General features: G+C 33.5%; 1 protein-coding gene across 1 annotated transcript in view; it reads left to right on the top strand.

The window, feature by feature from the left end:
• The first annotated feature begins 10,410 nt into the window (after positions 1-10,410).
• LOC139485828 (cadherin-related tumor suppressor-like) overlaps positions 10,411-17,827 on the top strand; it is an 80,182-nt gene continuing 72,765 nt past the window's right edge. The window contains exon 1 of the mRNA XM_071270474.1: positions 10,411-16,100. Within this exon, the coding sequence (XP_071126575.1) occupies positions 10,923-16,100 (5,178 nt within the window). The 5' untranslated portion in view covers positions 10,411-10,922. The remainder of the gene's footprint in view (positions 16,101-17,827) is intronic.

The following is a 17,827-nucleotide window of genomic DNA, read 5'->3' as shown; positions in this document are numbered from 1 at the left end:
TAAGCTATAGAAGACCAAATAATGACGATTCAAAACACAACAAATTAAACAATAGATTTATACTACATTAACAAACAATAAAAAAAAGAGATTGCAGCGCCTTGGAGAAATGTCACTATGGTGAATATAATTATGTAATTGTACTACAATAATCACAATATGGTCAAAGTCTAAATAATCCATACGAATAATCTTAACGAAATGACGTAAAATTGTGGTCGTCTGCATATGGTGTCAAACAGCCCTGTCAAGTATAAGATCGTTCGGACAAGCAGTTTCAAAGAAGTTGCGTTCACAAGGTTTCATTGTGGTATTGCTAGATTTATTTCACTTGACTGGGCAGAGTTTATGAAGTTCGCTCATTTAAGATCAGTCCATCTATAGATAGGAGTTTTGGGATAAGTTCATCAATGAAGTGTCCAGTTATTCGTCTCGTATCATACAATCAGTCCTTTTGTATATGCGTTTGGTGACACTGATTATTGATTAGAATTCAATTAGTATTATAACGGCAATCATCCTTATCACACATATCTTCAAATAGACTGTCCTTATGCAAATTAAAACATAAGCTCCGCCCGATCAGTTGAAAACACATTGGTAATACAAGAGTATAAACAGTCAAAATCACAAAACTGTCAAATTAAAAATGACAGTAGAATATGGTGAACTACAAATGGTTGCGAACAACCCTGTCCCCCACAGGAGATATAAAACTAAAATAAAGTCAAAGAGACATAACTCTTTTAAGAAGGAGATAGAATCGAAATATTAGTATTATATGGCCAACTACACTTGATTGAAAACAATCCAACTATACGGACGAACGAACAAACGAAAAGACGCATAGAAACTTCAACCATATCACAGGAACGGTGGGACAATTAATACAAATATTAGATCTATAACGACAACAAATAAATGTTTAGCTTTGTTATGGAGGTCATAAATAAGACTATGGGCGCTAAACTCTGAATGCTCATAACCTTGTCCCTGGAGAGAAATAACTTGAGAACAGCTGCTTGAGAATAAACAGTAAACGATTACAAATATGTAAACAATAACAGGTCACACGTGACACTCCGTGACCTGCGTAAATCATTTGAATCACATGTGGTGCAGTAAACGTCAAAAAAGGGGGGTGTGACTCGCATGTGAAACACTTGTGTACATGTGTGTCATTTTTGCCTGTGTATGTCTTCAGCAATGAGCAAATTCACACCGTTTTGTAAGCTATAAAAAGCACCGTACATGAACAAAAAATCTAACGACAAACACTGTATTACATTTTTTTGGTTTGGAATGTAGAGTTGTCTCACTGTCAATCATACCACATCTTCATTTTTCATGTTAAATGTACCGTGCTGTAGAAATGTCTTTTACTGTTCCTCTGAATATAGAAAAAAAAACCGACAGATATCTATGCCGATGGACATTTAAGTATATTTAAATGAATGTAAATACACACCGTATGCAGGGTGTCCAATATGTTTGACACGGGGTGGAAATTTTGAAGCTGATAAAAACGATCAAAGTAATTTCCAGTATCAAAACTTCTAATTATAGAATTGTTAGTACCAATAATGTATTGCAAGGAAGGAACCGAACCATAAACTATTTCCAGCAAGCAGAAGCAGTCGTTTTCAGTGCTCTCAAACACCTCTCCCTTATTGGTCGTGTTTAAGATTGTGAGGCAGTATATGTAACATGCAAGTTTTAGGATAAAAAAAATACTTTTGACGAAATCAATGTTTCCTCGTATGATTTATATAGAAATGAATTCCTACCATGACAGCTGCTCATTTAAAAAATGTTGGTTATCAAACTAGTTTTTCATCAAAATATAATGTGTCGCTTGGGGTGTCAGATTTTGAATCTCAAGGGGTAGAGGCATTATAATAAAAAAAAAATGCATATGATTCAGCCTTTGTCTGATACTTTGTAATTCATTTTACTCGTTTTATAGTCTTATAAGTATTGTGCTTTTTTTTTTAGTAATACTATAAAAGACTCAAAATTCTTTTGTTTTATACCCGAACATGATGTGTTTTCCTTTTCAGTTGCTATCATGATCATGAAAAAGTAATCACTATGGCTCAATGCACCCAAATATGGAGCAAAATCTCAGACCGACCTTCCTATAAGATTTGCTTGAGATACCAACAGTTAAAATCCATCAAATGTCTTCCGAAAATGAAAACAAATAATGTTCAAGTATAAAACAAAATACTTTGAGTCTTTGTTTTCACTATTTCTAACATTAAAAAAAGCAAATTACCAGTACTTACAAGCCTAAATGAAATATCCTAAGAATGTAAATTGTCATTACAGTAAAGCAAATTCATCGTTCAAAAATGTGGCGTTTTTGTGATTTACGCGTGCTTTTCTTCTTTACAGAAAGAAACTTAATTGTATTTGAGTTTTTTTGTTGATAAAAATAAAATAACTTACATTAAAAAAAAACTCGCTTGTCAAGACTTTGTGATGTGAAATAAGAATAAAAAAATAGTTGTCTAGCATGTGAATGACAAAACAATTTGTATACAGAAGTATCTTTGATTCATTACAGGCGTTCTCCCTTCAACGTCACCAATGAGTCAAACTCAAACCGTATATATAGTAGTTTACTTTTTTTCGATAAAGAATATCATTATTGCTACCACTATGGTCATAAGTTAACATACAGAAAAGGCATGTCATTTGTTGAAAAACGTATATTGACATCGTGCATGCAGTATTGTATTAGTTATATATGTCGTATGTTGTCAGACTTGGTCTTGAAGTCATAAAACTTTCGATAAAGAATTTTGTACTCGTGCTCCAAAGTCAACCAATCAAAATGCTTGATTTCATGTTTCGAGCATGATTTTTGTGCTCCGAGCACGGCTGAGCAAAGTTTTATGACTTCAACCCCAGACCACCGACCTGAACATCCTTCTTACATCCTTTTATGTCTTTGTGTATTCTTGTCTTTAATTTTTGCTAATATGCTTGGTAGTTTATTACAGAATGTTGACTGCTGTACCTCTATATTTAACATTTTTATCTCTTGTGTCTGTTTATTTTGTTCTCACATCGTTGTTAATATAATGGAATTTGATGCGACTGCTATACAAGTGAGAGGTTTAGCTATGGTTAAAACCAGGTTTATTCCATAATTTTCATTTTCTGCACAAGTAAATGCCTGTACAAAACCAAGATTTTCTTTGCTTCCAACTTTAGATTAAGAATTACTAAACACAGTACTTGAGTAATAGTCTAGTTGACGTGTTTTGTTCATTTTTATATTTAGTTACAATGAAAGATAACTCGTGTTTACCTGACGCAATTCCGTATTGAGTTATTTACCTTAGAAAAAAAATATCCCATATTTTGTTTTACAACATACAAATATAACTATTCTAAAATGACGAATATATATATTTAAAACAATCAATATTTGATGAAATCAGTCTAAAATAATTATTGTCAAAAAAGTGACAACAAAAGCGAAGGAATGGTTTATTTCAAAATTATATGTATATTTTCTATGTTGAAAATAATATCTTTGTAAGCCAAGTTTTTCAACAACGCAACTGTTATACAGCTTATATCACGCCTTTATTTAAACACACACGCAAAACACTAGAGTGCCATAACATATATCCAGCTTTTAAACAAAACCCGATATAGAAACTAGCATTAGTGTACGAGCCTTTACGATAGTATGAGTTTAGGGAGAACAAATAATGGTAAATCAGTGATATTTGGTATGTAGTTGTAATTAAAAGAAACGAATGAAATCTTAAGTATCAGAAAATTGATAGTCGGACGATACATGTTTTATCTATGTGAATCAGTAACACATGGTGCATGAATGAAAAAGATTTATGAGACAGCTACCCTATTACACCATGCATAAACGAAAAGGTTGCATTTAGAGATCAGAATATGCAAGAACAAATGTTCGTTTCTTTTGTCAAGCAATTAATCGCATCAAACAAAAACAAAAAAGACTATCAAATATCTAACAATAGGACAGACATGGTAATACCATGATATACTGGGGTCTTGATATGTATTTTTTTATTCTACATTGGCTAGAGGTATAGAGGAGGGTTGAGATCTCACAAAACGTCTTTAATTCCGCCGCATTTTTACACCTGTCTAAAGGCAGGGGCCTTAGACCTTTGTTGGTTTTGTACGGGTTTTTTGTAAGTTCTACTTCATTTATATGTTTTGGAGTTTAGTGTACCATCCTTTTTCACTGAACTAGAACTAATTTTGAATAGCGGCCAGCTGAAGTTGTGTTGAAGACCCGTTGGTTTCTGTTCTTTAGTCGGGTTGTTGTCTCTTTACCATATTCCCCATTTCCATTCTTAATTTTACGTTATAGATAATAATGGGTAAAAAAATAAAGTTAGAGAACAATGGGTCAAACAATAAAGAATGTACAATAATGGGCCCAAAAATAAAAATTAGAGAACAATGGGCCAAACAATAAAGAATGTACAATAATGGGCCCAAAAATAAAGTTAGAGAACAATGGGCCAAACAATAAAGAATGTACAATAATGGGCCCAAAAATAAAGATTAGAGAAGAATGGGCCACACAAATGAAGAATGTACAATAATGGGCCCAAAAAATAAAATTAGAGAACAATGGGTCAAACAATAAAGAATGTACAATAATGGGCACAAAAAATAAAAATTAGAGAACAATGGGCCAAACAATAAAGAATGTACAATAATGGGCACAAAAAATAAAATTAGAGAACAATGGGCCAAACAATAAAGAATGTACAATAATGGGCCCAAAAATAAAATAAGAGAACAATGGGTCAAACAATAAAGAATGTACAATAATGGGCCCAAAAATAAAATTAGAGAACAATGGGCCAAACAATAAAGAATGTACAATAATGGGCCCAAAAATAAAATAAGAGAACAATGGACCAAACAATAAAGAATGTACAATAATGGGCCCAAAAATAAAAATTAGAGAACAATGGGCCAAACAATAAAGAATGTACAATAATGGGCCCAAAAATAAAGTTAGAGAACAATGGGCCAAACAATAAAGAATGTACAATAATGGGCCCTAAAATAAAGATTAGAGAAGAATGGGCCACACAAATGAAGAATGTACAATAATGGGCCCAAAAAATAAAATTAGAGAACAATGGGTCAAACAATAAAGAATGTACAATAATGGGCCCAAAAATAAAATTAGAGAACAATGGGCCAAACAATAAAGAATGTACAATAATGGGCCCAAAAATAAAAATAAGAGAACAATGGGCCAAACAATAAAGAATGTACAATAATGGGCCCAAAAATAAAGATTAGCGAAGAATGGGCCAAAAAATAAAGAATATACAATAATGGACCCAAAAATAAAGATTAGAGAAGAATGGGCCACACAAATGAAGAATAAAGAAGAATGGGCCACAAAATAAAATATACAGAATAATGGACCACAAAATTAATGAATAGAGGATAATGGCATGGGCAACAAAAAAATGAAGAATAAAAAATAATGTGGCATAAACTGAAATATAGAAAAAAGGAAAATGGACCCAAAAGTAGATAATAGAGAATAATGGTCTACAAAAATTCAGAATAGAGAATATTGGGCCACACAAATAAAGAATAGATAACAATGGACCCAAAAATAAAGAATAACGAACCACAAAAAGAAAAGCTAAGTACATACAATGTTGTGTACGTTTCCTCAACTAAAGTAAGAGAGATATATGGCAACAATTAAGCTTTAAACTACACCAAACTGTTATGCCGATGTATCTTAAATTGATCAGTACATATTCAAATAAAATCATGTTTCAGTAAAAGGTTTGTCTGTAACATACCATGGCGGCAATCAAGCTAAAAAGTAAAAAAAAAACACAGACAACGCCAGGACAAATAGAAAAAGATTAATATACAAACATAAGACAAAAGAAAAAGAAGCATCACACAGCAAACAAAAGATATAGGAAACAAATCCCCGGAAAGCCGATGTAAATAATTCATGTGCTTTGGAAGAGTCAACAGTTTATACTTTTTACTAGCAGTGATGCATGAACAACAGGAGACACCGATCCTGTAAAAGCAGCCCTGTGTCGCTCGATCCTTGTAGAGTTCATGTGATTCCCTAGCTGACTGAATTGATCATGAGGGTCTGGATAGGGGGTTATTCCTTTCTGTATATGCCCCTCCTTCTGTGTTTTCTTGGTTCTTTATTCTACACATTTGTTCTTTAATTTGTAAACAAACCCTCGAACATCGATGAACTGAATTCTGTTGCCTTTGATTAACGTTTTATTGCAAAATTTTTTAAACCGATTTTTCCTAGAATACCTTTACTTTGTTTTATTTTTAAGAAAATGTTCAGACACATTGAAATCGCTAATGCAAGTATAGCGTTCTGTCTTGGCGTTTATTTTTAACGTTTGGAACTCAAATCTTTCAGATTATTACAACTATATGTTCACAACTATTGTTTGCGCTTTGATGTCCCGACGAAGAAGTTTTCGAATTTTGCTTTTAAAAACAAATCTTAAATATGTATCCCTCTGATGAGTTAAGTCCTTCTCAACTGATTAATTTTTACAGTTTTTTCATTTGTTGTACTGAGGGCTACACTTTTGTCCCACTTTGTCTGTTTTCCACTATTTGATTGGATGGTTGTCTCTTCTTGTCGACACATTACCCATTTCAATACTCAATTTTATGGTTTTTAAAACGTCAATGAGACAGCACACCAATATGAACCTTGAAATGAACAGTTCATTCTCTTATTGGTGAGTATCCAGATAGAAGGTTCTTCAATTCAGTAGTCTTTCATTTTTCAGGTAATTATATGAGGGTCTGTTATTCTGTAAACATTTAATTTTCACCCCTTTTTTCTCTAATCTTTTAAAAATTAGCCCCTTTTTTCTATAATCTTAAAAAAATTAACCCCTTTTTTCTCTAATCTTCATTTTTTTTTTGCCCGTCATTTTCTAATCTTCATTTTTTAAGGGCATTATTCTTTAATCATTTAACCCCATCCAAACCCTCTTATAACCTTTATTATATTCTTTGCTTTATATTCCTGACATTTTTAACTTCCATTGTACTATGTGTTTGGCCTGTTGTTCTCTATTCTTTATCTGTGTGCCTGTAATATTGTTTGCCCATTATTATCTAAACTGAAACCCAATCTAGACCCTCCTTTATAAAACTGGCCCAGTGCATATGGTGACAGTAAACCTGATAATAAAATTACTATTGGTAAAAGTATGCCTGATTGTTCCTTGTTTGACGTCCAGTAGCAAATATTTGTTAAAATTAAAAATCTAATGCCATCTCAGTTATATTTTCAAAAACTTACACCTAAACATTCTGACTGGTTAAATAAATGTATTTTAAAACATCCTAAACAATGGAAATTAAAACAATGATGTAACGTTATTTTGATTTTGATGTGTCAGAACAATGAGATTACCCATAGTCCCTCAGATTCTGAAATGGCAGATTGATAAAAAGATAGGTTTTGCGAAGTGGATCGACTGTTGACATCAATATATTTTCCAAATCAACAAATAAGCAAACCGTGCACATAATCAAACAGTTGCTACATGGCATATATATAACCAAATGTACATAGCCAAATATTCGGAATAATAAAAGTCGTGGATTTTACCCCAAGTGGCGACAGCAACACAACTACAAGAACAATCAAACAACTTCTACCAGCCAGCATACACACAAAAATATATTGACAGCTAGATTGCTATACCATTAGCCAAGCTATAAATCGTCCGGAGTCTACAAAATTTATGAATGATTTCAACAAAAGCCACATGCATCAAAAGTCAACTTACAACAACTAAATATATTAAATTTCTCCAAATAACGAAAAAAACATTAAGCTATGACACATGACAGCCTAGTATGACAAAGTTCCCGAAAAATTGATATGTAACCCCCCAAAAAAATGTGATGCAAAGATTGAACAGCAGCAGTATATTAATCACAACCTTGATCAATAGGTGTATTAAACTAAGCGGAAATTTGAACAGGATAATTACTAAGTTTGTTAGCTTTTAAAACAATATTTTCGTAAAAAACTGGATACATGTAGCACATACAAAAATGAATTTATCACAGTAAATCAAACTTCCACAATTAATCTTTGTAATGAAATTTTGTATGAGTTTTGACCAATTTATGATACCTATATCTCTTGTGAAAAGTTTTTCAATACATCAAATGAAAACATTGCGTTTATAAAAATCCGAAACTTAAATAGTATAAGGCGCATATCGATTCAACTGAGAAATCAATCTAATTAAAAACCGATCTCTCATCGCTCCTGTTTCTGATATGTCGCGTGGGAGCACGCGACATATCAGAAACAGGAGCGATGAGAGATCGGTTTTAAATTAGATTGCTGAGAAATGCGCTCCATAAGAAGCAGCCACCAGAATAATTATCTTGCTCAAGGAAAGGAAAAGTAACAATAGGAAAGGAAAGATCATCTCGTTTATAATACACTTTGAAATGGATGCATGTAGAAATGTACAATTTTTATAGCAAGATTAAAAAGGAACTGCTAAAGTTTGATTTAATAAGAACATCAAATCAACTTCAAACTTATGCAGTGCGCGTTTAAAAATTGCTTAGCGTTCCTCTGGCGTGCAACTAACGTATACCGACTTTGTCAATTTTCTCTTTACGTTTGGTGCACGCCGGTCTATACGCCAATGTGTGACGCCGACATTATGAAGACGAAACGCGCGTCTGGCGTACAAAAAAATAATCCTGGTACCTATGATAACTATTACCTGTGCATTTTTTTTAATTTGTGCTCTGAATGGATACCCCATCTATTTCTTTATAGTTTCGTTCAATTTTATCTTACGAAATAGCAATGAGAAGTTACTTCGTCCATGTCAAATGTCAGACTAGCTATTACTCCACCTTGGATAAGAACACTTTTGGAATCAATGTGTGATATAGAGTAAGAAAATAAAGATTTGGAATCTAGGGCAAAAAAAGGGCAGTGATATTGTTGGCTTTTTCCAAACTTCCTCTACCCCTTTTTTTTTGGGGGGGGGGGGGGGGGATATGCGTCATTTTTATCAAACTGGGAAATTTATAATAAACCATGAATTTGACTGGAACTTCAATTTGCAGACCCCCTTTTAAGAGATGAATCCTCATTTGAAATCAGACCCCTTATTGTCAGCGATGATACATAAATAGACCCTCAAATCTGCAAATATAGTCATTTTGGGCATGAAAAATGTTTAAATGAGTGTTTATCAGTTTGTATTCATGCACAATTACTACTGAGACTGCACTGGTTGGGAAAAAAGTTGTCTTTTGGGGAATAATAATTATTTTAAGCCATTTTTGTTCTGTATTTTAATAGATCTTAATACGATTTCAGGCAAGGTTGATAGGTTATGTATATATTACTTTTATTATCATTGTATTATTATTTTACGGGGGTCATGGTTAAGTCAGCCTTATAATATACTATGTCTCGTAAGATGTAAAATAATCTGTCCAGCATTTTACTATTTGTCTAAATCGATTCGATGGTGCTTATAAATGATTTTATTCATTATGAATGAATGATAGATGAAGATAAATTAATTTTCATCACATCACCATTAGTATTTTTTCTTTTCTTTTCTATCGTTAAATGAAATTTTTTTAAATATTTCATTTTTTTTCATTGTGTATGTATTTTTTATGTTCACATATGCCTTAAAATCAAAGAATATACATTTATGCATTTCTTCGATAGATAATTATAATCCAATTTCAACCTCTGATTTACAAATAAAATTGACACCAGACAGCGCGCATGAGTCTCAGTGTGTAATGAAAATCTCTCACACACCAAAAATGTTATTATTAAAAAATAAATAAATGCACCCTTAACTTGAAATGAAAAAAAAAAATACTTTTAAAATTATTTTAACAGTTTTGCCTACAAAGAAAGGGGGATACTCTGATAATCTTGTAATTAGCGCCAATTTGTGTTAATCGCCTTTCTAAAAACAGCGAGTGATCATGACTGTCAAACAGTTAGTAATGATAATTTCATATTTTTGACAAATTATCCGATTTATTTTTACCTGGCATTCCATATTTCATACGTAATCCGGTAATTGAATTCCTTCCATTCATACCTGAGTGGGGCTAGTAAGGGGATTGCGCAAAACAAAATTACTAAATAATTTAAATTACAATCTTAATAATTATAAATTCTTTAAATTCAGACAAAGCTATTCCATAAATTTATTATTATATAACATTTTTGTAATTTTTCGTGCAATTTTGCTGAAGTTTGAAAAATTCTATCTAACCTGTTTCCTTGGGGCGTAAAGCATCGACTTTTCAATCAAGTTAAGGGAGGCGTGGTTTATTCGTGACGTAGCGAGCATTTCGCACCGTTTGTTATGTTTGGAAGAAACATGGAAGTACACTAGAAGAACAATTTTCATTTTGATTGAAATTAGGATTTTATTAATTTGAACTTAATGTGAAAATGAAACAATAAGGAAAAGGATTTATACAAATAATTAACTTCTTTATCATTCCGATAATTGTATCGTTTCAAAAGTGTGATACGTGAAAACTCAGGTAGCATGTTTGAACACAGGTGAGTGTTAGACAAAAATCACCTTTGTCAACAATCGGAGGTCGGAGCTGTGTATTATAGTTCTCAAAATGTGTACATTTCGCATTATAGGCTTACTACTAACAAACAGTAATAATTGTTAATTTGGACAATGTGTCGTTTCGAGAGGAATTACATTACATGAAAACAAATACATGGAATACACGTGAAATGCGAAACATAATTTAGCATTGTGAGTACAAATTAGTGGAGAAAATTGATCAAAAAGAGGTTCTCAGGGAAAACATTATATTTTTAAAGCATGGCTTTAATAACGATATTCCATACAACATGGAGAGAATTATTGACAACATTTTTAGTTATTTTACAAATATTATCTGTGACTTCACAAGTGCCGGACCCTGGTGGGACACCAGAAATTACAACTGAAAATTATAATATTTCTGAAGAATTACCAATAGATTCGTTTGTAGGAATTTTACCAATTAAATCAGGATATCTATATCACATTCAAGACCAACAAAATTTATTTAAATTAAATGAAAATACAGGTAGGATTACAACAAATATTGTCATAGACAGAGAAAAACTCAAGCAAAACACGATAAGTTTTTTCGTAACTGGCTCATCATCATCAAATACTCAGCAGCACCCCATCAATGTTAGGGTTACGATTTTAGACAAAAATGACAATTCGCCTACTTTTCCTCAACAAACAGTATCAATTAGATTTTACGAAAATATACAAGGTGCTCAAGTGCCGCTTACAACAGCCTCTGACAATGATTTTGGAGAGAACGGTAGAGTTTCAAACTATGCAATTATTTCAAGAGATGACGACAATAAGTTTGATGTTCTTTACGATCCTGATCAGTATGGTGAGGTATTAATTGTTAGAAACGTAGAAAAATTAAACCGAGAGGAGCGATCTGTTTATCAACTTAACGTTTCAGTCCAGGATCACGGAACACCTCCAAAATTTGGGTATTTACAAATTTCGATAAATGTAGATGATGTTAATGACAATCCACCAATATTTGATCAAAGTCAGTATAAGGCAACTATAAATGAAAGCGCCCCTATTGGTACACTAGTCATTCACGCTGCAGCGTCAGATGATGATATTGGAGTTAACAGTGACATAACCTACTCACTGTTGGATGACTCAAATCAATTCGAAATTGACCCTAAAACAGGAGAGATCAGAACAACCAAAACACCATTGTATTGTTATCAACGTTGCGATCGATCTGCTGGAGACTTAGAATGTGAACCCTATAGCTGTATTATAACCATTACAACTACAGATGGTGGCAGTCCTTCATTATCAGGTAGAGCCTATGTATCTGTGAAAATTGTTGACGAAAACAACCATGCACCCACCATCTCAATAAAGCACTACCCAGATGCCTCGAAGCCTCATTCTACCGTCAGTGAAAATGAAAGTACACAAAACATTGTTGCCTTAGTAACAGTGACAGATGCTGATCCTGGAACAACAATTTCATCTTTGTCAATTATATCCGGAAATGAAAAGGGACATTTTAAAATAATGTCAACACCCAACTTTAAGTACAGTTCTGTGCAACTCATTGGAGTTCCTGATAGAGAGCGAATTAGTGTTTACAACTTAACAATTGAAGCCACAGACTCTGGAATTCCTCAAAAGTCTTCTTATGCATATTTGATAATCTATGTTATCGATATAAATGATCACGTTCCATGGTTTACCAAGCTTGAATACAGGATAACGCTTGGTGAAACTTTACCTGTCGGTAGCTTTGTGGAAAGCTTAACAGCACATGATGAAGACTCAGGTCAAAATGCTGACTTGACCTATTCTGTTGTTACTGGCAATGAACGTGGATGGTTTAAATTAGACGAAAAGACTGGACTTCTAACAATAAAGGCAAAACTACATTATGAAATTGCTTCAGGTATTGTAATGAATGTATCAGTTCATGATGGTGGACCCAGTCCATTTTACAATTTTACACGTGTCATTATAAACATTTTAGACGAAAACGATCAGGCACCAACTTTCTCAAGTTCAAGTTTCAACATTACACTGGATGAGAACAAAGCAGCTGGATTTGAAATTCTAATGGCAACTGCAACTGATGTTGACACTGGGGTTAATGGGACAGTATTATATCACTTGCACAGCGATGTCCAACTCAGATATCCAAGTACATTTAGCATAGATACGAACAGTGGTAAACTTACAACTCTGAAGATGTTAGACAGAGAGGTCAAGTCATTTTATGAGATCAAAATCATAGCCAAAGACCAAGGACCACAACCTTTGTCCTCTACTGCAACAATAAATTTAAGAATTGCTGACCAGAATGACGAAAAACCATCTTTTTATCCAGAAAAGTATTTTGTGAATTTTGATGAAAATCAACCAATTGGTTCATTGGTTGTTCAAGTGACTGCTTTTGACCGAGACTATGGATCTAATGCTAAGATTACATACAGTTTCGTATCAAATGATCCTGCATTTTCTATTAACCCAGACACTGGTATTATTACAACAACACGAGTACTTAGCAGAAATGTTCGAAATAAGTACACACTACAAGCGGTGGCAGTTGATCCTGATCCTTCGCATGTATCAAATGTTGGCACCGTTGAAATAGCCGTTTTCAATTCAATTGACATTGTGCCTGTTTTTCAAAATCTGCCATACAAGTTTAATGTCGATGAGGATTCTGGTACCGTATCAAATCCAACAACAAAAACAGTTGGCTCTGTCAGAGCAGTTGTGAATGGTAAAACTGTCAGATATGCCATTGTAAATGGTGACACTGAAAAAATATTCAATATTGGACAGACAACAGGGGCCATAACTGCAGTGAAAAGAGTAGACCGGGAAATCAAATCTGAATATATTCTGACAATTGTTGCCTACACGGACAGTCGTAGCACAGAAGTTGGTGTACATGTATCTATAAATGATGTTAATGACCATGCACCGAAATTTGAACTCATCAACAGTGAAGTTTTCATTGCGGAAAATTTACCGGAAGGAAATGAAGTATATCTTGCATCTGCAGTTGACCTAGATGCTGATATGAATTCTGTTATTACTTACTCTATAAATGACCCATCCTTTTCAAATTTATTTGAAATCAACAGAAATACAGGAATGATCATTCTAGCGAAATCTATCCAGAAACTGAACTTGGTGCAGAGATCTTTCCAGGTTACAATTACGGCGACTGATGGTGGATCTCAGCAACTTTCGTCATCACAGCAAATCACATTAGTCATCAAAGACGTTAATGATCATTCCCCGGTATTTTCACACACAAGTTATGCATATTCATTATACGAAACCACTTCAGTAAACGAACAATTCTTGGTACTGCAAGCCGCTGATAGTGACTTTGGTGAAAATGCAAAAATAACATACAACATTACTCGAGGGAATGGTGATTCATCATTTGGAATTTTCCCCAGTGGTGCGCTATATGTTGCTAAACAACTAGACCGTGAAACGAGGGACCACTATCAACTGACTGTTGTTGCTACAGACAATGGTGCCGATCGGCGGAGTTCTGCTGTAAATGTCACCATAAACGTTTTGGACAACAATGACAACAAGCCTTTGTTTGTAAACACAACTTACTCAATGACAATCAAGGAAAATAGCCCAGCACACAGTGTTATTGGTTCAGTGAGTGCCACAGATGAAGACATCGGCAGGAATGCTGAAATTTCGTATTTCTTAGTGACTGGTCATGACAAATTTATGATGGACGTACAAACAGGTGAAATCAGAAGCTTGAAAGTTTTCGATAGAGAGAGCTTAATTGAAGACACTGGAAAAGATTCTTATACTATTGAGATTATGGCTACCGACAATGGAATCACAAAACTAAATGACAAAGCTACAGTTGAAATTCGTATCCTTGACGAGAATGATAACCCACCTATCTTTGACAACAATATCTACAGACCGAAAGTGAACGAAAATTCGGCAAAGTATTCGCCTGTTGTGAAGGTGACTGCAACTGACTTGGACAGTGGAGAAAATCAGGCATTGACATACTCAATATTATCTGGAAATGAGGATGGACAGTTTGAAATAAATTCAGGAAGTGGACAGATTTCATTAGTTGGATTTGTGGACCGTGAGTCACAAGATAGTTATTTATTAAACATTTTGGCTACGGATTCTGGATCCTTAAGAAAAAATAGCGCAACTTGCACTGTTTCCATTACAATTTTAGATGTTAATGACAATTCACCACTTTTTGCACAGTCTGTGTATGAAGTCGTCTTGTCTGAATATACAGTTGTTGGAGATGAAATTATTCAGTTTGTTGCCACGGATACTGATCTTGGAATAAATGCTCAAATAACCTATTCTCTAACTGGAGGTGCTGGTACATTTGTCATAGATGCTAATACTGGGAAATTGTACTTGGATAAAGGATTAGATTATGAAACAAAACGTGAATATAAACTAAATGTATCTGCCTCCGACAAAGGAACACCAAAGGTTCTGCCAACGTATGCTAGTCTAACAGTCAAAGTCAATGATGAGAATGACAATGTACCAACTTTCATAAGTACGCCAAACGTGGCCTCTATTACGGAAAATGCAAATTCCTTTCAGTCCATCATGAAAGTAACAGCCCAGGATATTGACTCTGGTCTCAATGGGTCTGTGACCTATAGCATCATCAACCAGGAACCAGTTACAAACATGTTTTCTATAGATGCAGAGCAAGGAAAAATTTCATTTTCTGGTTCCGATTTGGACAGGGAAAAGGTCTCTACATATAGTTTGACTGTTGATGCATCAGACAAAGGTGTTGACATCACAAAGAGAAAATCGGCTGAAAAGACCATCATTATTAATGTCATTGATGAAAACGATAATGCACCTGTTTTCTTATCAACAAATGCTGTCACAGTAACATACCCAACAAGTATTGGACAGTTTGCAACAATTAAAGCTGAGGACCCTGATGAAGGGAACAACGGCAGAGTTGTCTACACTTTGCTCACTCAAAATTCATATTTTAACCTTGACATTACATCTGGAGCATTGTCTGTTACATCTTCGTTACCAGCCTCACCGGGAACGTATACATTACGAGTGAAAGCATCTGATAATGGAATGACACCAAAATCTAAGGAAATGGATGTAAGAGTTATTCTTGTGCCATCATCAGGAGTTGGACCACGGTTTGAAACCTCTTCGTATTCACTTCAAATTCCGGAGAATCAAAATATTGGAAAATCAATTAAACGCATTTACACCAGTCCGTATGCAAATGAGAAATTTTATATTACTGGAATTAGTACTAAAGGTAAAACCGGACAATTGTTTCAAATTGATGAAAATTCGGGAATATTTAGTGCCGCCATGCAATTAGATAGAGAGATTCATGGGAGTAATGTTAACGTTACTGTGTGTGCTGTACAGAGTTCCCAGAGCAGTCCAAAAGCTAGCTGTACTGTGGTAAGTTTTAAGCTTATATTTGTTTCATTTGAGAAAAGGATAATTCTATGTTTGGTATGAAAATTATGAATTGGGTGCATTTATTTTGAATAATTTAAAAAAAAAAAGCAGATTGAATTAAGTGCATTTGAATACTTATTTTATAATGAACAAATGATGAAAATCAAATTTTATAACGTTGAATTTAAGTTTTTAACATGCTTTTAAATTTGATCGAATCACTTGAAACACAGGCATGTAACATGTATTTGAATTCTTTATTTGTTTTGACTTGCAAAAATTGTAGCAGAGATATATTTAAATTTAATTGGTGTCAAGGATGCCCCAATTAGATATTTAAAAATTATACTTATTATATTCATATGCATGTGCTCAGCAACCAAGAAAATCTATGAGGGCACTGTTTAATTATACATGTAATTAAGTATAGATTTTTTTATTACTTGGTTCGTTTTAAAATGTCATACAAATGTACTGATAAGTTTTACTATCATTGAATACATGTACATGTATGCTCATGTTTATAGAGTTAACAAAATTATTGATCAAATTTCTATTGAGAATTTTTTAAAATTAAAACGAATTGAAGAAAGAATTTAACCTTTTAAAAATAAGACAGGGATTAGATGTATCCAACTTTTTGTAGAAATGTGATTACATTAACCATGTTAACACATGACATGATTAATAAAAGTTAGGAATGAACAAAAAAATGAAAGTACATGTGTACTTCAATTTTTTGCAACACAAATTTGGTATTGGGTTAAAAAATTGGAACATTAGCTTTAGAACATGTAGAATACAAGCTGTTTTGATTGGCCTAAATGTCTGCTTTTGTTGCCAAGTTGCTGTCTCTTATAGTGAAGATAGTCAGGAGATAGGGTTTACAAGATTAGAGATAAACAGACCAAGCATACAGAAAAATTTGTAAAAAAAAAAAGAATAGAGGGAAATAGGGTTCTTAATAATAAAGAATAGAAAAAAAGGGTTCTTTAAATAATCAAGAATAGAGCAAAATAGGGTTCTTAATATTAAAGAATAGAGAAAAATAGGCAAATTAGTTAATGAAAAGAGAATAAATGTCCTTCAGAAATGAAGAAACCTCTAGACCCAGTGGCGGATCCAGAACTTTTCCTAAGGGGGGCCCCGCTCGAGTCCTGCTTCAATGATTCCCTATATAATCAACCAAATTTTTCCCACAAAAGGGGGGGCCCGGTCCCCCAGGGCCCCCCCTGGATCCGCCTATGAGACCCTTAGTTTAAAAGGACATATACATGATATATATATATATATATATGAAGTAATTAAACTTGTTTTTTTCAACTAAATCATAGTAGATTTTGCCTTACATTTTTGTACTGATAGAATGTGACAGAAGATAAAAATATTTAATAGGTCACTTGTGACATAACATGATTAATGTGGAATTCTTGCTTTCTTACAAATTTGTACAATTCTTGACCAAATTTAGCTGTAAGGCTTAAATATTACACAATTATAGACCAGTCACGCTTGAAAATAAAGGAGGAAAACAAGTCATATAATTATAACAATTTTTCAATTTCTCCCCAAATATATATAAGTACAGAAAAGTACAAGGTGTCACTTGTATTAGTAAGAAATTGATAGGTATGGTAATAAAATGCCTGGTCATTTATTGATAAATGACCATAGACCTGAATTTATGACTCCGGCCATAAAAATGTATGATAAACATGATAAAATCA

This window comes from Mytilus edulis, chromosome 8, assembly GCF_963676685.1.
Source record: "Mytilus edulis chromosome 8, xbMytEdul2.2, whole genome shotgun sequence".
In the NCBI taxonomy this organism is placed as follows: Eukaryota; Metazoa; Mollusca; class Bivalvia; order Mytilida; family Mytilidae; genus Mytilus; species Mytilus edulis.
Note: the sequence above shows the minus strand (reverse complement) of the source record. Positions and strands in the feature narration are given on the sequence as shown.